This window comes from Leptonychotes weddellii, chromosome 4 (assembly GCF_054177405.1).
Source record: "Leptonychotes weddellii isolate Sample4059 chromosome 4, ASM5417740v2, whole genome shotgun sequence".
NCBI classification, from domain to species: Eukaryota; Metazoa; Chordata; class Mammalia; order Carnivora; family Phocidae; genus Leptonychotes; species Leptonychotes weddellii.
Window position 1 is genome coordinate 169,252,682 of NC_138372.1, and position 24,394 is coordinate 169,277,075.

The window sequence follows — 24,394 nt, forward strand, 5'->3', positions numbered from 1 at the left end:
CACTCCCCACCATGAGAGGAGTTACCTCTTTCCCTCTCCCGCCCACAGGGGCCAGGCCACGGCCCTCCTATGTAGGGGTGCCACCCCCACTCCCTGACCCCCTCTCCATGCCCCATCCCTCAGCTGGGTGCCAGGAGATCCAGAAGCTTCTATCTCCCGGAGCAACGGGGGCCTCAGAGCTGCATCCAACCCCGCCCCCCAACCACTGTTTCCAGAGTGGGGACACAGAGGTCCTGGGAGGGCTTGTGCTGGGTCCTCAGGGAGGAAGGCCCAGGGCCTGCTGTGGTGGGAGGGTGAGGCTCCAACTGGGGGAGCCCCTCGGGAGGGGCAGCACTGGAGAGAGAGGCCCTGGACCACCCCATCCGTGTTTCACACCCATGTCACCACGCCACGTCGCACACACACTCATGCATGCATGCACACTCACACACACACTCACGACACACATGCACACACACTCATGACACGCATGCACCCCCACACTCACACTCATGACACGCACGCGCACTCACACTCATGACACGCATGCACACTCACACACACTCATGACACGCATGCACACTCACACACACTCATGACACGCATGCACACTCGCACACTCATGACACGCATGCACCCCCACACTCACACTCATGACACGCATGCACACTCACACACTCATGACACGCATGCACCCTCACTCATGACACACATGCACCCCCACACTCACACTCATGACACACATGCACACACACACTCACACACACCCCTGCCGTGGCCTCTCCCACCCACTCCATCTCCAGGGGTCCCAGAGCAGGAAAGATGCCTCCCATCCAACGGATGGAGACCAGCGCTGTGGCCAGCAAAGTGGGGAGTTTATTAGGGCAGGCCCAGCCAGAGGTCGGTGTCACGGTGGCGGGGTCAGCACACTGGTGGGAGGCAGGCCGGTGGGAAACTCTCCGGGGTCCATGCAGGCCAGGTGGCGGCATCAACCTGCAAAACAACAGGCTCCATCAGCTCCCAGCTGGGCGCATAGGGAGGAGGCGTGGCTGCGGCAGGGTGGGAGCGGGCGGCTCTGGCTCCCACCTGGCTCTCTCCACCATGCCCCCCTTCCTTGGGGAGCTGACAGCTGTCCCACAAAGTCGGAGTGGGGCCCTGCCTTGCTACCCTCTCCACCTGCCAGCTTCAGGTTTGCCCGGGAGGTGGGCCCGGATGACAGGTCTCCCGCCCACAGATGAGAAAACAAGTCCCAAGAGACCAGCGGCTGCGCGGGACCACAGGTGCCAACGTGGGCTCTTCTGGCCCTGGTCGGGCTGCCCTCCCTCCCTGCCCTCTGTCTTTGCCTGGCCTGTCCTCGCCCCCAGTCCTGAGTCCCCCACATTGCTGCTCTTCGTGGGGCACAAAGGGGAACAGGGAGAACACCCCACAGGACTCAGTGACAATCCCATCTCCCTGCCCATTTCTCCAGGGCCGCCACCGGGGCAGGGAGGGGGCCTGGAGGCCCCAGGCCCTCGGCACAGTCTCCCCGGATGATGAGCTCCGTAACACAGGAAGGCCACCAGGACGTGGACAGCATGGAGCATTAGGTGGGCTTCTGCTCGGCCGCCACAGACAGTGACCCTAGCCGCCTGCCTGGGTCCCAGCATCAGGCTAAACACAGCCTTTCCGGGATTCTCTCGTGAAATACCAGCTCCACGCCCCTCTGCGGGACTCCTAAGGGCTGGGGAGGCCAGGCCAGGGTCCGGAGGGTCCAGAGGCACCAGGCCTCGGAAGGACTGGCTGACAGCACAGAGATTTCGGGGAGGACGGATGAGAGTCCTGGCAAGCAGGTGTGAGTCTGGTCCACCGGCCCCTTCCCGGCTGCCCCCTCCCCAAGTGGCCTGCCCTGGGCGTGGCTAAGTTCTGGCCAGACCACAGGAGCCAAAGCAGAGAGGCTCCCCCCCACCTAAGGCTCCGTCCCATGAGGACCCCGGTGGGCTCCACCCTCAGCACATCCACGATCCGCTCCTGGCCACGCCCCACTGGGCACAGCCTCCTCCTGCCCCCTGTGCTGTTTCTCCTCGGCTCCTCTGAGGTGGTCCCCTCCCCAGCAGAGCCGCTCAGGGGCCTTCCTGGCCACTTTCTGGCTGAGGTCCTTGGGACCTGCAGCCCCCAGCTTGTGCCCCAGCCCACAGACTGGGCTCTCTGCTGGAGCTCTGCCTGCGGTCGTCCCCCCTCATGCTGTTCACATGCTGTTCCTTCTATCTGGAATGCTTTTCCCTGGGATACAGGTCAGCTCTTCAAACGTCACCCTCTCCATGAGGGTCCCTGAGCACCCTGCTGAAAATCACAACCAGCCCCACCCACAGCCCCGAGGCCAGGAAGCACACAGGCCCTGCTCCCCTGCACGGCCCACGCCCAGCTGGAGGAACAGGGTGGGGGTTCCGCAGGTGCTGCAGTGAAGGCACACACAGGGCCTGGGACTGCTGCCACCAGGACAAAGGGCCACGGCCCCGCCATGGTGGTCACTGGCCAGGGCCCTGCAGAGGACTTCCTCCTGGACACCACCTGGGTAGGTGGAGGTCACCAGGGCACTGTGGCCTCTCTCCCCTGTCCTCCCACCAGCACCCCTGCCCCAGCCTGGGCTCCAGGGCCCAGCAGCAGACGGGAGGCCCCAGAGGGGAATGCAGCCCCCTTCCAGGCGCCTCTGTCTGTTGTCCTCTCACCTGCTGGGGGAAATCATTCCCATGCCCATGGGGGACCCCCAGTCCCTGAGAGGGGAAGGGCAGGCCTGAGGGGAGCAGCGATCCTGTGCCTCTGGAGGGGAACTCGGGCACACTGCCCCATGCCCACCGAAGGCCTGCCTATAAGCCCACCGGGGCCCCTCTCTGAGGCTGCACCACCCCCCTGAGAACTGCTCTCCTCCCAGCCCCGGCCTCACTAGCCCCACCTGGCATCCCCCCAACCCGAGCCCTACCACAAGAGGCCCCCAACAGGCAGGCCCCATCCCGAGAGCCAGGTGCAGGCCATGCCCTACAGAGCTGGGTTTTCTCGATGGTAAACTGAGGAACACCCAGGAGGCACCCCTCAAGCTGGCTCACAGCCCTTCTGGAGGTCTGGGCGGCAGGCGTCGGCTGGGACACGCGGGGCAGCCGGTCCTGGAGTCCTGTGCAGAGCTAGCCCAGCTTTCCACCTGCCTCTGGGGGTGGGGGCATCTGCAGCTGAGTGGCCTTGTGCAGGGCAGGGGTCTCAGGGAGGGCAAGTAGGGGGACCCACCCTCTCCCCAGCTCTTGTAGGCCCCCGGGTGCGTCCAGACCCAGCCTCCTGGTCCCCAGGGCAGTGTGTCCCCAGACCCACCTCCTAGTGGCTGACCAGGGGCAGGGACAGTGGGTGGCAGGGTCCAAGCATCTCTCTGGCCCTCCCATCCTCTGACAACCAGACCTCTGCCATTGTCCTCCCACCCCCTCTGCCCTTGGGCACTGAGCCCAGCCCCTCTCTCGACCACACCCCCTTGCACTGGGCACCTCCCTGCCCACCCGTGAGGCCCATACTGGCCTCCCCAGCAGAGGGTAACCAGAGGGCAGAGGCCGCTCTTCCCAGTTCCCATGAGATGCCTTCAATCCCCGGGCCTGTGGATGGATGGAAGATGCCTGAGGGGTATGCACCCCAATCCCCATCTGCCCTGGGCTAGCGAGGACTCAGCAGTTCGGGGTCGCCCGAGGTTGCTCTGCAAGGTGGGGGCCAGCACTGTCCTGCAGGCTGCCCCTCTTCTTCCCCTGGGGGCAGTGGGGAGCCTCCCCCAACCCCAAATGCTTCCTGTGCAGAGCCAGGCCACTCCCCAGCCCTCAACCCCGACAGCGGGAGTCCCCTCCTCCCCTGGCCCCAAGCATTCAGGAGGGTTTAGGAGGGGAGGCACTGGAAAGTCTGCAAGAAAAGGGAATGTGTGTTTTGCCCCCAGGGCCCGTGGAACCAGGGGCTGGACTCCCAGGCCCAGCTCCTGACTCAGCCGGGCCCCCTGGCTGTGGTCCTATAGATCTGCCTTACGGTGGTCTCTGCCGGGGCACAGAACGCACGCAGGGCCACAGCCCCCTTGCCCTGCCTGCCGGTGCTGGCCCCTGGGTTCTGACCTGTAGGCCCCCACCTCCGCTACAGGCCCGGGCGAGGCCCAGGGTCAGTGCCCCTGAGCCCAGGGAGTACAACAGAGAGCACTTGCCTGCATTTTCTGAGCAAAACTGAGCACCTGGCACACACCAGGGGTTCCACCTGAATTGTCTCATTTGTCCCTAAGAAGAGCCCTGTGGGGTGGGGACCCAGCCTTTGGTGGGGGGGGGAGCTGGGACCCAGCTCACCCCAAGCTCTGACCTGCTTGGATGCTCCAGGGGAAGAGGAAGTGGGAGGGGAGGGGGTTAGGCTCAGAAAGACCCCCACCCCTACCACGCCTCTTCCCTGCACCTCATCCCTGCTCCCTGGCCTCCCAGCTCAAGCCTTGGGCTCCTGTTAAAACCCAGCCCAGCTGGACGGGCATCTGACTTCTCAAGCGGCCCGGTACCTGGGACACCAGCTGCCAGGAGAGCCCCAGGAGGGGGCGGGTGGCCCCACGGTGTCCGCAGGCAAAACACAGGGTGCCAGCTTCAATCTCAGAAGCAGGGAAGGACCGTTTCAGTGTAAGACTGTCCCAAATACCGCAAGGGACATTCTCACACTAGATCATTCGTTCTTTGTTGGAAATTCACCATTACCGGGGCTCTGTTTTCATTTTGCTAAGTCTGGCATCTGCGGCAGGGGTGTCCATGGGCTGGGCTCTGCCTGGCACCTCTCGGCACCCACGGCTGTTCTGCAACCCCCACCACACACACAGGACCAGGGCGCCCTCACTGAGCCCCAGGAATGCAGAGCCTGGCTCCAGCACAGGCTGTACCCGCCCCACGCAGGCCAGGCTGGGGACCCACCCACTCTGTGCCTGCCCCTCAACTTGCCCTGCCCTAGGCACATGGCACCTCCTCTTCCAACCAGACCCCCCGCCTCAGTCCCAGTCTCTCCGCAGGGGCTGCGGTCACGGGGCCAGCACATCCACACAGCCCACCCCAGCCATGGCCATGCCAGGCTCCAAACTCCCCCACTGCCTCGCTGACACTGAACTGAGACTAGGCCCTTAACCTGCATTAACCACCCCCTAAAATGTGACCCTGGCCTGCCTACCTTCTCCACCATTATCAACTTTTTGCTGCAGCCAAACGTAATTTTCATGGCCTATGCTTTCTCATCTCTTAAAAGGAGGATCAGGTTCAGGATCAGCTTTATCATGTGAGCAGGATCAGGGCTCAAGGTGTGACCAGTATCAGGACTCAGAGTGTGACCAGGGTCAGGACTCAGAGTATCACCAGAATCAGGGCCCAGCGTGTGACCAGGGTCAGGGCTCAGGGTGTGACCAGAATCAGGACTCAGAGTGTGACCAGGATCAGGACTCAGAGTGTGACCGGGGTCAGGACTCAGAGTGTGACTGTGATCAGGGCTCAGTGTGAGACCGGGATCAGGGCTCAGCATGTGACTGGGGATCAGGGCTCAGTGTGTGACCAAGGTCAGGGCTCAGCACGTGACCAGGTCATACTCAGTGTCCACCCTGGGGCACTGTCTTTGACTAACTGGGGCCAGTCCCCCCATTAGCATCCCTGGCTGCATGGAGGTGACTGAGAGGCTTCTTGGAGAACAGGTGCCACACAGACCCTGGGATCCTGAGGGGGACTGTCCCCACCTCTCAGATTGCTCTCAATGTCCTTCAGATGCATCATTTTCTCATCCGCTAACCACTCCTCCAAATGGTGCTGGCTACCCTCCCACGATGATGGGGACCCCCACTGCCGGGAAGATGGAAGCCGGATCCCACAGGCACCTACTCTTGTTGATGTGCCTGATGCCAGCCTCGTAGGCCTGCTGGCCTCCTGACAGAGTGACCAGGGCCCGGCAACACCTCCCAGGGCTGGCACGCTGTCACCCTCCCGGACTGAGGCTGGTGCGGGTCAGTCCTGCCCTGGCGGGAAGGGTCTGGGAGCCTGGCAGGGGGACACACAGGCCATATGTATTCTGCTGGTCCTTGCCAGTGACTCTCTGAATAGCTTATTAGAAATTAATATTTAATTCTCTTCTGTGGATTTAGCTTGATTATTCAATTTATTATTGCAATTACTAAGAAGCACCCAGAAGCAAAACTGCTTGCTTTGAGCGGGGAGACAGCTGAAGGGGAGGGCCTTGCCACATGCACTTGACTTGGCGGACTTTGCCCCAGGGGGTTCCTCCTGAGTCCCACTCCAGGGTCCTTCTCTTCAGAAAATGCTCCTTTCTCTGTTAGCATTGGCTGAGGATGCTCCCTTCCACGTGTCCTCCCTTTGGCGGGCAGAACCCCTGCTTCTAAAGGAGCCCTGAAGGTCGAACCCCATCTCCTTCTGCTTTGTTCTGGAGGCCACAGCCTAGAGAAGTCGGATGAGGAAGAGGGGGAGGAGGAGAGTCGTCAGGCCCTCCCCACGTCCTCACAGCCTTGCTCTAAAGGAGGGACTGTCCTATTGACAGAGCTGACGCCCACGCTCGGCAAAGTTCAGTGGCTGGAAACAGCAGGGCTCGACTCAAGCGGTCCCACCATCACAGACAAGGTCTCCCCTCGAGCGGCGTGTCCTCATGTCCTAGCAGGGGCAGGAGGCTCGCACTTCCCCAGTGAAGCCCCAGGGCTCTTCCCTCACGCCTCTTCTGTCGCGTGTCCCCTGAAGAAGAGCGAGAGTCCTGGGGTGGGCAAGCCCATGCGTCCTGCCCCTGGTGAGGGCCACTGTGATGCCAGCGTGGCGGGGAGGCCTGACCCTGAACCCTCCCCAAGACCGAGGTGGGCTTGGGGGTCAGGCCTGGCTCGAACCTTCTTCCTGCCCGGGATGAGCCTCTGCCCTCAGAGCCTCAGCCAACATCCATCGTGGCAAGGCCCCGGCTCCCGTCCTCCTGGTCACTGAGGGCCCGGTGCCCTGGTATAGTCCATAGGCTGCTGTGTGTTCGTAGAGATTGTGGTCACTGCGAGGACCGTGTGGCCCACTTGGACGGGCACGGGCCCAGAGCCGGGAGTCGTAGGCACCAAATCTGAGGCCAATGGGAACTGGGGGATGGAGGGAAGTGGAGCAAAGAGATGGCAGGGGCAGGGGCTGCTCCAGGGACAGGGTTGACCCTCTCTCCAGGAGTGGGGCCAGAGTGGCCCGCAGGCCTCATGCATCCGTCCCTGTGACAGGGACAAAGGCCTGGAGGCTCAAATGTGGGGGATGTTATCCAGGCCTGGGTGTCAGGGATCAGCAGAAGAACTCAAACCTCTGCTTCTGGAGGGATCCATGGTGCGGGCAGCCCAGAGCCAGTCTGGGGACACTTTGCAGGAGAAGGGTAGGGTCATCTATACAGAGAAGAAGGACGAAGACCAAGACCGAGACCGGGCGGGGGAGGGAGGAAACACACGAACTCTGTGCACCAGCTGCCACACCAAGGGCACCCATGGCCTCACTGCACCCCAGCAAGGTCTTAGCGTCCCGAGCCCACGGAGGAAACGGGGACTCCATGCACGACCTACCCAAGGCCACAAGGAGGGTTTCGGGCAGGTCCTTTGACTCCAGCCCCGCCCACCAGCCCAGTCCCGTCCACCAGCACCAGCTCCGCCCCAATCCCCGCCCCGCCCACCAGCCCCAGCTCCGCCCACAATCCCCGCCCCGCCCACCAGCCCAGTCCCGTCCACCAGCACCGGCTTGCCCACAATCCCCGCCCACCCGCCCCAGCGCCCTCCTGCCCTGCAGCTGCCCACCAGCAGTGGGGTCCCAGCTGTGTGCCACCGTCCGGCCGCCCTGCCCAGTCCCACCCAGGCATCACGGGGCTGGGACGGGTAAGATGCGACACCCGCTCTCTATGCTGGCTGGCAAACTCCATCATGTCCATCAACGCCGCCTGCACAACTCACACACATGCTGCCTTCTGTGCTGGCCACCAGCATTTTCATGCTTTTATTTTTTCCACCCTTTTCCTGGCAGAGAGCCATTTCCAATGGCTGGCTCAGTGCTGCCCTTCTCATGGGGCCATCTGCCCAGCCGCTGAGGCAGTGCAAGCAAGGGGTGGGGCAACCCCATGCAGAGGAAGGGGGTCTGGGACCTGGTTATGGCTCCCTCAGGCCCACTAGGAAAGGACTGCTCCAGACAAGTGCCCCAGGAAGCCTCCAGCCTCCCGGCCCCTTCGCCTGCCCCTCCTCTCCTACTCAAGACCCTACACACTCCCACCCCAGCCAGTCTTGCCCCAGGGCTCCACCCACCATGCCTCCACACCTTTGCCTGGGCTGTGCCCTGGGCCTGCAGTGCCCTCCTCCTTGTCCGACAGAGGAGCCTATACCCACCTCTCAACACTCGGCTTTCAAGAGCCACCTTCTCCAGGAAGCCCTCCGGGCAGAGCTGCCCCTCTAACAGCTTCCACTCTGCTCCTGGCCGTTCAGCACCTCAAGGGCCTCCCTCTCCCCGAGGCTGTGAGCTGCTCAGGGCGGTGCTGGATCTGATTGCACCTGCAGCTGGCTGACAGGGAGGGGCTGGGGTATTTGCTCAATCACATGGACACATCACCGACCTCTAGCCGGATCGGAGCTGGGCCCGTGGGACAGGCAGCAGGGAGGACAAGATACAGCCCTGCTGGCTGGAGGGCCACATGGGAACGTCGGCATGAAAAGGCCAGCTGTGTCTCATCTCCATCAACCAGAGCAGGTGCGTGGTAACAGGAACACAACTGTGGTAGTGCTCATGGGGACAGCGAAACAGCCAGCATCATCGAGAGGAGCCCCCCCACCCCGGCCAGGTGCCCAGCAGGAGCTCTGGAGGCAGGACCTGGGCCCCAGAGGACAGACTTCCCTAAGTCAACCTCTAAGGAGCCCCGGACCCAAAGAAGGCTCCAGCATCCCAGGCCTGCGCCGACCTCGGCAGACATGCTCGCAGGCTAGAGCGGGGAAGCAGGGCTGCCCAAAGTCACCAGATCCCAGGGGAGGGACCCTCAAGCCTTTGACCGGCTTCCCCAAACTTTGCCACCGTGAATGACGGCGCCCCGATAATGGGCCCCCCTGACCCATCCGGAGCCACCTGGAACACCTGCAGACCTGGCTCCACGGCATCAGGGCACAGCCCCAGCTGCAGAGGGATTACCCCCCATGGTGCCCACTTCTTCGGTCTGCCTGTCAGTTTATCCATCTGAAAAATGGGGACACATGCACATCTCCTTCACAGGGCTGTGGAGAAGATGCAGTGAGGTGACCCCCAGGCAAGGCTCCTACCCAGCGCCTGACGGGCGGGGGACACACATGGAGACACCCCCTCCCAGGGTGACACACTCAGGTCCCTTATTCCAGTTACAGCCTGTGGGAGGGGGGGCGGGCAGTCAACAGTCTTTCCTGACCACACACAGACACACACACACGTGCACACGCAGACACATGCACAGAGACACACCTACAGACACGCAGAGACACACATGAAAAAGCACATGGGTGCACTGCAGAGAAGCGTGCATGCAACCCCCCACCCGGGCTTCCCAAATGGAAATCAATGCCTTCAGCTCGATACTTCACGGTTTTCAGAAAACATTAAAAACATGGTTTGCTATAAGCCTCCATTTAGCCCCTTACGTTTTTTGTGCGCATGAAAAATACTTCATTGATTGTTGCCTAGATACTGTAATCTTCTATCTCTTGGAGCCCAGCCTGTGACTCCAGCAGGAGCCTGGGACCCAAGACAGGCACCCACTAGCGCTCCAGGGGCCTCCGCCCTTCCCCCTCCCATGCCTGTTTCGTATCCTGCGCATGGCCTGGTGACCGCAGATGGCTCACATCCCGCAGGGACCCACGAACAGTCCACAGCGACCCAAGTCCGACATGGAAAGTGGTCCTGGGCCCAGACACTGAGGTCGTGAGCGCTCAGGAGGATGGTGGGGAGGGGACACCCCCAGATCCCAAGGACTTCCCTGCTTCTACAAGGTTCCTCGGCCAGGACCTGGACAGCGGTGAGTAGGCAGACAGTGGCCTGTCTGCCTACTATTGCATGCCGACTGCAACCCGGGAACGAGAGGCACTGGGCTCACCTGCAGCCTGGGCCCTCTGCCCCCAGGAGTCCCAGCTGGGCTGCAGGGGAGGAGCTCTGTGTCCATCTCCAGACACCTCAGTGCTGGAGACCCAGAATTACCCCAAGTTCCTCTTCTGGGCCCCACATGCTGAGCTGACCCCGACCTTCATCTACAGGGAGAGGTCTCCTCACCAAATGACCAGGCCTGCACATGCTTTCGCAAAGAGCTGCACTTTCCTAGGTGGGGAAGGGGCTCCTACAGAGGTCAGGGTTGAGGCTGGGGTGGGCGTAAGCAGGGTGGGCGAGCTGGCTTGTCCCACCCTATCGTCCCATGTGCCAGCCAGGGCTCAGGAAACCCAATCCTGACCACAGACTGAATACACACTGCTCACACTCTGAGCACTGACCCTGGTCACACTCTGAGCCCTGACCTTGGTCACACACTGAGCCCTGATCCTGGTCACACACTGAGCCCTGATCCTGGTCACACTCTGAGCCCTGACCCTGGTCACACTCTCAGCCCTGATCCTGGTCACACACTGAGCCCTGACCCCGGTCACACTCTCAGCCTTGATCCCGATCACACACTGAGCCCTGATCCCGGTCACACCCTGAACCCTGATCCCGGTCACACCCTGAGCCCTGATCCCGGTCACACCCTGAGCCCTGAGCCTGGTCACACTCTGAGCCCTGATCCTGGTCACACCCTGAACCCTGATCTTGGTCACACCCTGAGCCCTGATCCTGGTCACACCCTGAGCCCTGATCCCCGTCACACTCTGAACGCTGATCCTGGTCACACACTGAGCCCTGACCTTGGTCACACCCTGAGCTCTGATCCTGGTCACACCCTGAGCCCTGATCCCGGTCATATTATGGGCCCTGACTCAGTCCCAGACTAGCCTTCACGCTTGCTGTAAACTGAGTCCAGGAACCCTGTGGGGAGTGAGGCTGGCCACAGGCACTTTGGAGAGTCCCCGCACTGGTCTTCTTGGAGGCACCTGCTTGGTGGCAGCAGCTGCTCCACCTGAGCAAGCACCCCAGCCTGACCAGGGGGGAGGCAGACTCACCAGCCCTCTGTAAATGGGGAATAGCCTAGCCCATGGGGGTGGTCACAGCCATGGGAGCAGGCAAGGGTGCACGGGGGATGACCCAGACGGCGGGTGTGACATGGGGGGTTCCTTTGCCCCCTCAGAGCTACCAGAGGGCATGTCTCACCCTACACCCAGAAATGAGCACGTGCATGGGCTGTCGGGCTGTCGGGCTTCTTCCAAGTCAGGGAACAGGGAGCCGAGCTCCTCCCTCAGAGGCTGCTTTTCTCTGCGGAAATAATCCCCCTGCATTTGAATCAAGCCTTTTCCTTCCTCAAAGTGCTGTTTATATTTAGCTGCCTTTGTCCTCAGAGCAGCTCCAGAGAGGGAAAGAGGGCAGCCACCCCAGCCCCATTTCTCTGGGGCCTGAGCGAGGGCAGCCCCCCCACAAGACCCTGCCACCCGCAAGACCCTGGCCCCTGGGCTGACTGCGGGCAGACAGCGTCTGGGCTGCTGGGCCTCTCTTCTGGCCTGGCTGGTGTGCCAGAGATGATGTGTTCCTGCGTGGCCCCAGACCCCTGACCCACAACCTCCCTTAGCTTCCTCTGGCACGGGGAAGGGCTCCAGGGCGCAGAGCCGCTGGGTGGCCCTGACTGCTCCCCAACCTGGAAAGGGAGGGAGGAGGAAATCTGAAGGAGGAGAGAGGGTATGCTGGAGGAATTAGAGCCCCAGGCCCCAGGGGAGGAACAAGGGGAGGGTCCAGGCATTACAGCCCCTCCCCTCTCTCCAGATCACTGGGGATCCATCTGCTAGGCGCCCAAACTGACCTTCTTCCTAGGCCCATCTGTGTTGCCCCTGCAGACCCACCTCCCATGCAGACGTGGATCATGGCTTCAAGACATCAAGATGCTCCCGGGCCCCCTGCCAGGCCTCTTCCATCCCTAAATCTGACCTCAGCATGGGAAGCGCCCAGAATGTGTGTGACCGAGGGCAAGCCCTAAGCATGGGCCAGTCTCCCCTGCAGAATGGGGCCACGGTGCTGATGGCGCACATCCCACCAGCCGAGACACGGACACCCCATGTAACATGCCTGCCTCGGGTGCCTCGCAAATGTAGCTCTTTCCTGGGGCTGGGGTCAACATGACCACAAATGGAGTGACTTAAAACAACAGGAAAGACTCTCCCATAGTGTGGAGGCCAGAGTCTGAAATCCAGGTGTCAGCAGGGCCCCACTCCCTCTCCAGGGGCAGATGCTCCCTGCTCCCCCCAGGCCCCCACACCCAGGGTGCCCTCCGGCCCCTCCCACTAAGTCCCTCCTCCGGTGGAGGGGCACCAGCTGTGGACCCTAGCAGGAGGGTGCGGGGGACAGGCTCATGCTCCTGAGCCCCAGCTGGGGACCACCTGGGTTCGGGGGGCAGGAAGCAATGACTCCCCAAGTGCCCCGGAGGATGATAGTCCATCCCCATCAGGGCAGCCACAGGGGCCGGGCAGGGAGCCTGCCTGGGACCCCCACTGACCTCACCTGGAGAGCAGGCCCCGCCCACAGTCCCAAAACCCAAGAAGCTCCAAGCACCAGGAGTTCTCTCTGCAGGTCCAAAACTTTAGCAGCAAACCTGCACTGACCCCAGTGAAGCCAGGCCACTTGGGGCTTCCATGTGTCCCGCTTACTGTGAACAGCAGACCTTCTGGGGCCGTGCAGTGGAGACGTCAAGTAGGAGGATACCAGGGGCGGTTGGCTCACGGTGTGTTCCCAGGGAAAGCCAAGACCTTCTGAGCCCTCCTGGCCCCAGGGTTCAGCCAGGTTGGGACCTGTCCACCTGGGGGTGCTGGGAGGACCAGTCAAGATGATGGATATGCAGTGTGCACACATAGCTGGTTGACCACAAACACGTCTCCCTTCCCCACTCCCCACTCCCTCCGATGCTCTGTGCAGACCAGGAGCTGGCTCCTTGTTCTCCTGGTGACATCCCAGCCCAGCCTTAGGGATAGTGGACCCAATGAGAAGCTACCCACCAAGGACAGGCCTCGGGACAGCCAGGGCTCCCCGCCTCCCACTTTGCATCCCAGCCTTGTTGGGGTGGCTCTTGATGAGACAGCAGGCACTTAAAATCTGGATGCAGGAGCCTGAGGGCCCCGGACCGAGGTGACTGTCCACGGAGCTTCCTGCAGCCCCCGCTCATCTGCTGCCCGCCACAAACGCTGTCACAGGCTGTGGGGGGGGACCGTGCATGACAGTGACTGGGGGGGACACCGGGGGGCAGCTGTGGAGCTCAGCAGGGCCTGCCTGCCCCTCCCTGAGCCCCTCCCCCAGCCCCCACAGTGTCCCAGTGCTGGGCCCAGGTGCTGGACCCCAGGGTGTCCAGAGGACACATAGGCCCCTTCCTGCCACAGCCCTCACACGTGCACCCCCTCCTGCAGCCAGAAGCATCCTTGTGTAGCCCCTGCAGCGCTCTGGACGTGGAAGCCAGCCTCCGGGGGCCCCGTGGCCATCCCTCCTTGGAGTCATGCCCTGTGAGGTGGCCCCTCACGCCATTGCAGCTGGCCCGGAGAGACGCTGCGTAGTGACCAGGTGTGGCAGCTGCCTGGCTCTCGGGGACCCGTCGCCCTGCGGGCCTCACGTGGGGGGAGCCACATTCGAGCTGGATCCTCCTGCCCCCGTCGGGCCCTCGGGTCGTGCAGTCCCAGCCCATATCTACCTGCACCCTCACAAGAGACGCTGAGCAAACCTACCAGCTAAGCCCCTTCTGAATTCCTGACTCACAGAAACTGCGAGGTAATAAATGTTGGTTGCTGTTTTCAGCCACTGAGTTTTAGGCCACTTTGTTGCACAGCGTAGAGACCCCAGACGCCCACCCCGCACGCCTCTGTAGGTGCTTCCCATGCTCTGGGTCAGTCCCCGTCCGCCCCAGCTCCCGCCCAGCGCCCGGCCCGGGAGGGGCCCAGCACCTACTCTGCCCGTCCAACAACCCCACCAGTGGCCTGGCTCCCCGCCTTGGGCCCCGGCACCTGCCGGCTGCACCGCCCAACACGTGAACGGCCGGTCAGGACCTGTTGGAAGTCAGCGCCTGCAGGAAGGGGAGCTTCGAGTTGGCCTGCCCTCAGCTGGGGGCTCCAGAAAGACGGCCCCCACCTGCCACGTGCCCTGCTGGGCCGCCAGGGCTGACCCCGTGCTTGACACAGCAGACCACGTAGGGACAGACAGATGAGCAGAAGGGTGGAGGGACAGACGGCACGGGGCAGTTGGGGCACTCACCGTTGGCGGCATTACTTTCGGATAGAGGTGGCGGTGATGAGGATGATGACCAGCAGGACGGTGACTCCAGCCGACAGGAAGTAGCACTTGATCTTGCGTCTCTGGAGCTGAGAGAGAGAGACAGAATAGTTGTCATGGTGACCGGAATCCCAGCCTCCCATCCTGGGGGCACATGGTGCCTGCTGGCTTGGGGCTGTGGGCCCAGGCAGAACCCGTCCCTTGCCAGGGGCTCTGCCCTGAGCTGACACGTGTGCTCATTCGACAGCTGCTCTGGGCTGGCCCTGACCCCCCAAGGGCAGGAGGCAGGAGAGCCAGCAGGACTGCCTCAGCTGCAGAGGTAGTCAGGCCTGGGTGTGATGCCCAGGTGCCCCCCTTTAGCACCTTGGATTCTTCTGTAAGCACAGGATGATGCCACTGACTTCAGGGCCACATTTGAAAGCCTTACTTAAGATGATGCATGAAAAGTACATAGCCTGGGGTCCGGCAAATACCAGACCCATGGTCCTCTCCAGATAGTCTTCTTCTTGTTCCATACAGTGTTGTTATTATTATTTTTTAGTACTATTTATTTATTTTAAAGAGAGCTAGCGAGAGAAACAGAGAGCGCACTAGTGGGGGGAAGGGAGAGGGAGAGAATCTCAAGCACACTCCCCACCAAGCACAGAGCCAATGCGGGGGCTCGATCCCATGACCCTGAGATCATGACCTGAGCCAAAATCAAGAGTCAAACACGCAACCAACTGAGCCACCCAAGCACCCCTGGTTGTGGTTATTAGTAATTTAACAAGTTCTGGGCCCCACCATCAAAGACCTCATGGAGAGGAAGACACACAGATCTGTGCTGGGATTCATGGGTGGGTGGGGGTTGGGAGGCTTCTGGAAGAAAGGATGCTTCATCTGGGTCCTGGGGGGGGGCGGGGACTCCCCAGGCAGGTCAGGAGGTGGGAGGCAGGGGACCAAGGGAGAACCTAGGACAAAATGGGAGCTTAAAATAATCTGGTCAGTCACCAAGTGGCCAGAGAGGGGTGGGGGTAGGGAAGCAGGGGAGACAGACAGGATGGGATGCGGATGGTACAGGGGTTTGAGCAGCACCCCACAGTCAGCACAGAAGACAGTGAGGAGTTTTAAGCAGGGAGAGAGTGTAGTGAAGAGGCCACTTGGAAAGCAAATGGGGGGTTGGTAGGAAAGGGGAGAAGAAACAGGGAGACTGATCAGGAAGAAGGCTGATCAATGGACAGGCAGGAGTCTGGAGTAGAAAAGGGGGGATCAGAGACGACAGAGGCAAGGCCAGGAGAGGAATCCTCAGAACCTGCTTGTGACTGAATATGCAATGGAAGTGAAATAGGGAAGTCAAGGATGAGTTCCCCAGGTTGCCCATCTGGGCCATAAGGTGGATGTTAGGGCTACCCATTCTTTTATCCACCCATTATTCCACCTATCTATCCATCTACCCATCCACCCACCCATCCATCCATCCTTCCACCCTTCCATCCAACCATCTATCCATCCACCCATCCATTCATCCATCCTTCCATCCATCCATCCTTCCATCCATCCACCCATTCATCCATCCTTCCATCCAGCCATCCATCTACCCAACTCTCTATCCACCCACCCACCCAGCCACCCATCTGCCCATTCTTCCATCCATCCAGCCATCCATCTACCCAACTTTCCATCCATCCATCCATCCATTCTTCCATCCATCCAGCCATCCATCTACCCAACTTTCCAACCATCCAGCCATCCATCTACCCAACTTTCCATCCATCCATCCATCCATCCATCCTTCCATCCATCCACCCATCCATCCTTCCATCCGTCCATCCATCCATCCATCCATCCACCCACCCAGCTCTCCATCCACAGGCACATACACCCATCCACCCATCCTCTGTCCATCTACTTTCTCAAAGTCATTACAGGGGGTGGGACAGAGTGAGGCATAGAAACTCAGCCATGAGAGGCAGAAGGGATTGGTGGGGAAAGGGGGGGAGTCAGGGAGCCTCCTGAAGTAGGTGGGACTGAACTTGGGCTTTGGTGAGGGGGGTGTCCACAATGACTTTTTGAGTGAAGATCCAGTCCTGCTATAGGGTGGCATGGGGGATCTGCTGTGCGTTGGATGGGTGTTCAGCTCACTCAAGCTGCCTCAGTGTCATTCCACTTTGGAAGGGACCCACACACCAGCCTGAATATCAGCCACCATCTGAACAGCCCTGCTTCCAGGCTCAGGTCTCCCTGCCCCCAGCTGTAGTCATGGGTCACAGGCCAGCTGGCCCAGAGTGAATGAGAAACAGACCTCCAATTGCTCACAGCTGGGAGTGGGAGGGCAGCAGAAACCCACAACCCTCCTAGCAGGGAAAAGGTATCTGAGCCAAGGAGCAGTTCAGCACCCAGGACAGCACCTGGGTCCTGGTGCCTGAGCTGAGGACCCAGGTGTCCGTCCTTGGTGCAGACACAGAAGCACTGACCTCATCAGCAGGACAGCCGCCCTTTCCTGAGCCTTTGCTCACGCTACCCTCACCCAGAGCTGCGGGGCGGGTCCTGTCAAGACCGTGGTCTGCAGAGGGCTCAGAGAGGGGAAGTAACCTGCCCAAAGCCACCAGCTTGTGAGCTGTGGGGTCAGAATTCGACCCTGACGCCCAGCGACACAGCCAGCTCTTAATCACCCCATGCCCCCCACAGAAGGTCTGACATCACAGATGTGCTCTGAGGTAGGTCTGACCCTCTGCACACATCCGGTCCCCTAAAGGAAGCTTATGCATGGAATCAGTTACACGCTTCGTCACAAGCCACCTGCATGGATCTGGTGCCTCCAAGGGAGGTCACGTGCTGTACGGAGCACAGCAGCTTGGGTCCAGCAGGTCGCACATCACAGCCCGACTGCGTGACCTGGGGCATGTCGCTGGCCTCCCTGAGGCTCTGGAGCCTGGCCATCCCATCTGTGCGGCCCAGGCATAGCCCAGCCAAGGGGACACTGCACTGGTCTTGTGTTCACCATCTGACAGAGTAGTGTCCATGCTTCCCCTGCCTGGGCTCAGATCAGCCTTCCTGGATGGTAGCCAAATGCCCCCTTGGATGCGATCTGCGCTCAGGCCTGTCCCTCCACATCTACCCTCTATCCCTCCACCTCATACAGGAGCGGAGGAGAGGTGGGCAAGCTGGGAGCCCCAGGAGCAGCAGCAGGGACCAGGCTGGAGTGGAGAATGATCCCAAGAGAGCAGGAGAGATCACCTGGAGAGGAATGGGGGAGACAAACCGGCACTCAGCCTCCACCAAGCCTGCCCCTCTCTATCCCAGCGGCAAACCACCACTGGGTCTCTCCACTGACTTCAAGAGCAAGAGGCGGGTGGGCCGCCAGATGCGCAGGCAAGGACATATGGTGGAAGCGGAGGCAGCCCTTTGATGGGGAGCTCTGTGGATCCAGCCCCTGGTCCCCTCCTGGCACAAGGCAGGGCCCCACCCCCAGCCACCTCTGCTCCAGCCGCCCAGCACCTGCTGCCTCCCCAGCAGGGAGGGAGCCACATGCAGAGACTCCAGCTCCTGCCGGGGGCCAGGGGCCGACTGTCCAGGAGAAGCAGACCTCACTCAGTTCAGCATCCAGCAGCAGGACGAGGGGCAGAGGGCGGGACAAGGGTCACCTGAGGGGCTGACCTCTCGGCTCCCCAGAGACCTTCTGGTAAAGCATGGACAGACTTCCTTAAGGAGGCGAGATGGTTTCCCCATTGAGCATCACTGCCTCTGAGAAGGGACAGGGGCCTGCAAAGGCCACACAAGGCGCTAAGAGCAATGGAATGGGGCCATTTTGAAAGGCAGGAGGTCCCCAGGACCCAGGCAGGGGCTGCTGGGTGGGTGGATGGTTGGGGCCTCAGAACAGCCCCCCACAACCCACACTGGGGAGGCGTCCTCGTCCACATCAAGCCCTCATGACCCACACGGTGGGCTCCGCCCTTTCCCAGTGGTCAGACGGATGCCAACAGGGAGGCCACAGCACCGACCTGGGAAATGTGGCGGCATGGGCTGAACTGTGTCCCCAAATTCATACGCTGAGGTCCTGGCCCCCAACACCCCAGGACGGGGCCTTTACGGAGGTGCTGGTGTTGGTGAGCTCATACGGGTGGGTGCTAATCCACCATGACTGGTGTCCTTAGAAGACGGGAAATGTGGATGCAGGTATGCAGGGAGAAGGCCGTGTGGACATGGGGACGGCTGTCTGTCCACTAGCCAAGGAGAGGAACAGGTGCTCCCTCACAGCCCTCAGAAAGAGCCAGTCCTGCCAGCGCCTTGACCTTGGGCTTCTGGCCTCCAGACGGTGGGACAGTAAACAGTGGTGACTGCGGCCGCCCCGTCTGTGGTGATTAACAGATCCCGGCCCGGGTCCATCTCCTTGCTGGCCCTGGAGAGTGGCCTCCTGATGGAGAGCTCAGGGGTTGAGCTGATTCTCGGCCTCGTCCAGCCCAGCCCTGGGCACCCTTTGCCAGAGCATAGCTGTCCTGTCCGCCTCCACCCGGCCTGCCCCAAAGCCCGCACTGCCCTGGACATCTGTGGGCCCTGCACCTGCTCTCCCAGGGTCTGGGTACAGGATGACGAGGCCCAAAAGCTGCTATCTGCAGACCTGTGAGGGGGGCTGCTCAGCTGTGGCTGTCACACCCCACGATGGGGGCAGTGGCTTCTCCAAGGCCTCCAGGACCAGCGGTGCTGAGGCCCCGCAGCAAGGGGCCACAGGTCACTCTCTGGGAATGAGGCTGGAGTCCCCCAGCCCTCTACCCAGGTCCCGTTCCCATGCGGCTGTCATGAGACCTCCAATGGCCGGGTTCCCAAGACAGAGTATCCCCGTCCTGATGGCTGCCCACCTCGGTCCTGCCAGGGATGGTGCTGGGCACTACACGGGCACTGACCGCGACCCTCAGGACAGCCCGTTTCAGACATGCAAACACCGAGGCTGGGCAATAGCAGCCGCCCTCCCAGCCCCGGTGTGCGTTGGGACAAAGCTGCCCAGGGACCAGGCAGGAAGGAAAGGGCAGGGACCCCAGCCCCACCTCCCACCCAGGTAGGGTCTCCGGCCTGCCTCGACCTGGCTCTCCGACGCTCTGGGTGCTCTGGGGGCGGCAGCCCCTCCAAAGAGCCGCTGCGATTAATCACTCTTAGATGACAACCACGCATGGAACCAGCTGATGGGGCTGACGGCAGGGGACCAATTAACAAGAATTACGCTCTGGACTGGGGCCCAGTTAGTGTCCGCTGTGCGGGTCAGCCGCCGCCTGGGCAGTGACCGCCGACGTAATCCACTGGCTGGGGAAGAGCTGCCCCTCTCCGTCCCAGTCCCGCTGGCTTCCGGCTGCTCCGAGCGGCCACGGCCCCTCCCAGGCCTGCTGGGCTCTGCGGTCGGTTACAGTTTCCGTCTGGGAAGGGGGCTTGCTCAGCGCGTGCTCCTCCTTCTGCCCAGTGTGCCCTCCACTCAGAGAACTCCCGCTTGCTCTCAAACCCCAGCTCCGGCACTGCTGCCGCCTCCAGGAAGCCTGCCCCCAGCCCATGCTTCCTTCTGCCCAAAAGCTGCTGCTGTTGCTGCCAGCTCAGCCCCTCCCTCCCACTAGGACACTGGGGGCCCCCGCTGCCCCAAGCCGGGCAAGGCTTCCTGGAAACGAGAGGACCAAGGGGAGGGAAGCAGCGGTGCCCACCATGGGTCCTGCCACCACCCTCAGGCCGCCACAGGCTCTGTGTCCACCCTGGAGAAGGACGGCTGCTGGGCCATCGGTCCAGGGGGCACGCACACAGGTGCCCCCCCCCGCCTGCTCCCCCTTCCACTAAAAGGAGGGTAGAGGGTGTGCCCCCCAGCACAGGGCGTGTGAGGCGGCCGGCCTGCAGGTGGGGCAGGTGGGCCTGGCTGAGCAGAGTGGAGGGGTGGCCGCAGGGCCTGCAGAGGTGCTGGTGGGGTGAGAAGTGAGGCCCTGGCTCCTCCCAGCCTCAGAGGTGGGAGCCTAAGGCTCCCACCCCCACCCCTGCATTCTCTGGGACTCCAGGCCCCACGGAAGGAGCCGAAGCTGGAGTCAGAGCAGGGGCAGGGGGCCGGTAGTAGGGCGCCCCACAGCAGGCCCAGAACCTGGGAGAGCTCTCTTCCAAGAGGGACAGGCCGGCCCGGGGAGACACCACGCACCCCCTGCCGCTGGGGGCACCAGTGAAGGTCACACGGGCTCACCTTTGGGGACGCCCCCAACACGCATGTACCCCCTTCCAAGCAGCATTGTAGCGCCCAGCCTTCGATACAGCACAACGCGGGGACCCCACACAGTGGGTAGCACCTTCGTCACAAAGGACAGAAAACAAAGTGAACGAAAAGAAATTCAAAGAACCAGTCGGTGCAGCAACAGAAGGAAACTCATGACAACTAACACTATCCTCAGAGACAAAGATGCCCCGGGGGCAGTCTGGAGGGGGAAGGCCTGGGCAGCGGAGGGCAGCCAGGGAGGCAGGTCCCCCAGGCCCTCCAGGCCGCGCCCCAAGCCCTCAGGCCCCGCCCACGCCCCGCCCCGAGGCCTCCAGGCCCCGCCCCCAAAGCCTCAGGCCCCGCCCTCTGCACCTGGCCGCCGCACACAAGGTTGGTGCTGGCCCAGGCGCTGACGGAGTAGCCGCACCAGGACAGGAGCCATGTCCCAGAGCCCCGCCTGAGCGTGCTGTCCGCCCAGGACCAGCCAGGCGGGAGTGTGGGGCGTGCGGGCCCAGGGTGGCATGGGCAGGAAGGCTGGGACAGGCCTGCTGCTCTGCCCACTTCCCAGCTGCCCGGCCAGCACCAGGAGCAGGGCCTGGGGGCCAGAAAGGTCATGGCTCCGGCAGGCAGCGACAACCACGGCCCGCAGTGCACGCGGCACACTCTGGCTCGCTCGCCCAGACACCCACTGAGGGACTGAGGGACTCGCCCACGGAGCTGCCACTAAGTGTGGCATCCTGGGCCCGGGCACCAGGGCCTGCGCCTCCTCTCCCTCCCGGGGATAGGGCCTGGGTGGAGCCCTAGCTTGCTGGCTCTTCACTCCATGCCTGCCACTCGAAGCTCGGGCAGTCACCCCCCCTTTCTGAGCCTCAGTGTCCTCATGCGACAGTTGGGGGTGTCACAGCCCAGCATGGCTTCTCTGAAGGTGGATATCCGCCTGGACCCAGACAGCGCATTTCTCTGCACACCCGTCCCCTCGGCCTCAAGCTGCAGGGCCAGGAGTCCCAGGCCAGCAGCGCCTGCATACAGCGGGCGCTCACCGAAGCTGGAGCCTCCTCGGGGGCCAGGGCAGCTGGAGGCCTGTGTGTGCCTGACCCGAGGCGGGCCCTCACCCGCTGGGCTCTGCTGTCCCATGTTATGGCGGTCCAGAAGGGCTCGGCGAGGGGGGCCTGGAACCCCGTCTCCAGCAGCCAGGGACTCATCGGGGAGAAGTGAGCAAAGGGAAAGGAGGGAGGGGTTGGCAGGGGTGAGGGGGTGACGGGCATTTGGGCATCAGGTGCTGGCTTCGGACTCGGTGGGCCCAAGGGCAGCCCCCGTCCCCATGCAGGGACCCCTGCTGGCACACAGGGCCTTGGGCACTGGTCCTGGTCCTGCGAGGATGCCCAGGGGTTCTGGCCAGGGGGCTGGGCGGGCACCTGCATGCGGGACTCCTGGGCCAACCTCCGTGCCCCCTGGGCCACGCATCTCAGTGCCCTCTCCCAGCCGGATCTCGGTCCCTCTGCCCCTTCAGCCCCTTCCCTCTGACCCACCGGCACCCTCATTCTGCACCCCCCACCCAAGGCTGCCCAGCCCCCACCCCACTCCTCAGAAGCCGCTTCCCATGCAAATGTATTCAGAATACATGACATTTCAGAAACATCTATTTGTATATATTTAGACTCCATTTCAAAAGAATTATTCAAAATCGGAGCCATTTGGATAGATGGGTGTGGAACGGATTGTTTCTTAAGTGTTCACGTTAAAAATACCATGTTTTCTAAGTGGATCACAAATGCTGTAATTATTGAAATGGGCACATTCTGCTGGGGGAAAATTACAGAATCATGACTTGATTTACGGATTCTGTGTCCTGAGGACAGGGCTTGAGGGCACCGGCCCCAGGACGGGGCTCCGAGGGGCACCCGCCCCAGGACGGTGCTCAGAGGCGGGGGGCGGGGCTCCGGGGCAACCACCCAGAGACAGGGCATGCGGAGTCACTGAGAGCTGGTGGCTTTGACAGCTGCCCCACAGACCCCCGAGCACCTGCACACCTGCCTCTCCCAGCCTCATGCAAGGCCTCACCAGACTGCCTCCTCTTCCTTAAATATGGCCCCCAGCCCTGGCCCCGGGGCCTTTGCACATGCTACTCCTGCTGTCTGAACCATCCTAGTCCCCTTCTCCTTCTGGGTCTCCTTCTGGTCAGGCGTGTCCTGCGCCTCAGGGTATAGATCCCCACCCCATGCTGCTGCCCTCTGGGATCAGGACAGGTGGGCTTGTCTCAGCTCCCCTCTGAGCCCCTGACTTCTGGTGGGTAGGGCTCACTCATGCCAGGCAGTGTCACTGGTGGGGACAGAGGTGGGCCAGGGAGCCAGACTCCACGCCCTGCAGTCCTCACTCACTGGCTGCAGAAAGCAGGCTAGGGGACCACTTTCACGCATGCGTGCAGGGATAAGACCAGCATCCCTCTGAGGGGTGCCCGGAGGGGCCGGGCAGAGCACGTGCCACATGCCAGACCCAAAGCAGGTGCCCTACCAGGGTCGGTCGCTCCAGCAGAAGGTCTTGCTGGTGAACGAAATCCAGCCCATGTTTTCACACCAGAGGCAACCCTGACCACCCACTGGCTCAGTCTGGACCCAGCACCTCTGGGCACATCGGGGGAGGTCCACTGATGGGACCTCCCCCGGGTCAGGGCGGGGCGCGACATTAGGTAGAAGGCTCCAAACGGACTCCCACGGCCCAGCCTTGCCACTTGGGGGTTACTAGGGGGACAGGCACGCACAGCCAGGCTTCCGAAGGCCACTGACCGGGCGCTGCGCAAGTACATGCAGGCCCAGTCACACGGCGAGCCTCTGGCAGAGTCAGCAGGGGGTCGGCTGAGTGTGCTGCGGGGAGACACACGAGTGGGAAGGTGAGTGCAAGACAGGCCCCCAGGAAGCCGTCCGGGCCACGGCCACACGCGCACACGCACACGCACACAGGATGATCCGTTCCCTGGAGACACATCACCATTGTTACGTTATCAGCACCGTGTTTCTCCGGAGGTGGGATTATGGGGAGCTTACATCTTGTTTGATTTTTGTTTTTGTGTTTTGGCTACAAGGAGCTTCTGTAATGAAGACAAAAGTCTGAGCAGGGAAGGCTTTTAAGAGCCCACTCCTGCTCTTCCCATCTGCCCTGGGAAAGTGGGGCGGGGGGTGTCCGGGGCCGGGACTCGTGCCCCCAGGAGGTCATGGAGGGGACCAGCCCCCCGGGCCCCGCCTGGACCCCATTCCCTCGTGTCTGCACTGCGTCTCCCCGGACAGCTTGCGCCAGGCAACCTCTGAATGTGTCAGGCACGGAAACCCTACCAATTACCCCCCCATCCCATCTCTGTGACTCAGTCCCCAGGCCCCCTCCTGCTGGAGGCTCCAGGACAGCCATGGGAACAAATGAAGGCCCACAGACATCCAGCTCCCCAGCCCCCGGCCTCCACACAGGTGTCCCCCGTGTCCCCAGATGGTCCACCGCTCCTCCCAGAGAGCCCCAGACTCCCCCCGCTCCGGGCAGAGCCACACTGACACCTGATTGCCCCCAAGCTCCTCCCTCATTTCCTGGAATTAGTAACAAAGACGCATTCATCGCCTGCGTGCACCAGACACTGTCCTAGTGCTGACAGTCAGTGTGGAGGCCACACTCCAGTAGGAGGAGCCAGGTGAGAAGCAGGGAAAATCCACAGGGTACAGGGCGGTGATAGAGAGTAGGAGAAAAAGAAGCAGGGGTCAGAGTCGGCCAGTAAAGGCGTCACTACGAAGCTGACTTTTCCGTCCAGACCTGAAGGCACAGAGGGAGGGAGCAAGCAGATTTGCGAGAACAGTCCAGGCAGGAGGGCAGC

At 62.0% G+C, this 24,394-nt stretch overlaps 1 protein-coding gene across 3 annotated transcripts in view; it reads right to left on the reverse strand.

Annotated features, from left to right (window-relative positions):
- Window positions 1-833: 833 nt before the first annotated feature.
- Window positions 834-24,394, reverse strand: part of LOC115938940 (t-SNARE domain-containing protein 1) — a 153,559-nt gene continuing 129,998 nt past the window's right edge. For 2 of the 3 annotated variants that reach the window (XM_081816640.1, XM_081816639.1), the window contains 2 exons: window positions 14,340-14,446; window positions 834-972 (listed from right to left, as the gene is read on the reverse strand). In XM_081816640.1, the coding sequence (XP_081672766.1) occupies window positions 901-972; window positions 14,340-14,446 (179 nt within the window). In that variant the 3' untranslated portion in view covers window positions 834-900. Of the gene's footprint in view, window positions 973-14,339; window positions 14,447-24,394 lie in introns of those variants that run through there. The other variant, XR_014144461.1, reaches the window with a different exon arrangement.